This window comes from Cariama cristata, unplaced genomic scaffold (assembly GCF_000690535.1).
Source record: "Cariama cristata isolate BGI_N322 unplaced genomic scaffold, ASM69053v1 scaffold37448, whole genome shotgun sequence".
NCBI classification, from domain to species: Eukaryota; Metazoa; Chordata; class Aves; order Cariamiformes; family Cariamidae; genus Cariama; species Cariama cristata.
Genome location: NW_009633508.1, coordinates 1 through 1012, shown reverse-complemented (window position 1 = coordinate 1012; position 1012 = coordinate 1). Strand labels below are relative to the sequence as shown.

General features: G+C 64.0%; 1 protein-coding gene across 1 annotated transcript in view; it reads right to left on the bottom strand.

The window, feature by feature from the left end:
• LOC104166743 (creatine kinase U-type, mitochondrial-like) overlaps positions 1–940 on the bottom strand; it is a gene marked incomplete at both ends in the record, with an annotated part of 3545 nt that extends 2605 nt beyond the window's left edge. The window contains 3 exons of the mRNA XM_009706779.1: positions 4–90; positions 209–304; positions 742–940. Of these exons, the coding sequence (XP_009705081.1) occupies positions 4–90; positions 209–304; positions 742–940 (382 nt within the window). The remainder of the gene's footprint in view (positions 1–3; positions 91–208; positions 305–741) is intronic.
• Positions 941–1012: the final 72 nt, after the last annotated feature.

Genomic DNA, 1012 nt, shown 5'->3' with positions numbered 1-1012 from the left:
GGCTGGTGGCAGGCTCAGCCCGCGGATGCTGCGCCCCGTCCGGACCCGGGACGAGAGCACATAGCGCTCATCGAAGTGGCCAAATTTTATCTGGAATAGACAGGAGCCGTGGGGTGCTTACAGGGCGGCACTGATGCTGGCAGAGGCCCTGTCCCCCGAGGCCCAGGAAAGGGCCCCCGTGCGCAGCATCGCTGCCTGGCTCACGCACCTTGGTGGCGTCCAGGTCTGTGACATGCTTCATGGTGCGGGGATTGTATCCGTTGTGCCGCTCCTGAATCACGGGGTCAAACAGGTCAGCAAACACCTGGAAGCAAGCGGGATGATGTGCAACATTGCAGACCCAGTGCCCCATGAAGCCCCTGCCATGAGCTTGGCACAGTCCTGCTGCCAGCGTAGGGGACGTGGCAGCAGGGGGGCTGCGGAGGGTGGCTGGGGGCCACGGTGCGTCCTGCAATGCCACAGCAGTCCACGGGGCCGATGCTGCCTGGGCAAGTGGGGCTCAGGGGCGAGGAGGAGGAGGAGGTTGCAGGGCTCTAGGAACAGCTGCTCGGAAGGAGCCCTGTGACCCACAGGGACACGGTGGGGCTGGCCAAGGGGCCTCTCCAGCTACCTGGGCTGGGCAGGAGAAGGTGGGCAGTAATATCCCAAGCTGCTGGATGTACTGCAGGTACCGGGACTCCTCTGGCTGCTGCAGGCACCCTGGAGAGCCTGGAGCACGGCAGGGCTCTGGCCACCACTCACCTCATAGGTTTCTTCATCGCCAGCTACCATGCCCACAGTCTTGATGAAGGGGTGGCCGGGGTTGTCGACACCAGTCTGGATGCACTGGTCCAAGGTCCAGCCATTTGGGGTTGCTTTGTCACACAGCCTGGCGTAGATGGCTGGCGTCAGGTTGCTGGCCATGCAGTTGTTGTGCTTCCGCAGGTCGGGGTACTCGGCGCTGTGGGAGGAGAGACCGACGAGTCCTTTGGGGCCAGGGGACCCCAGCGCTCGTGCCCTTGCCCCACAGAGA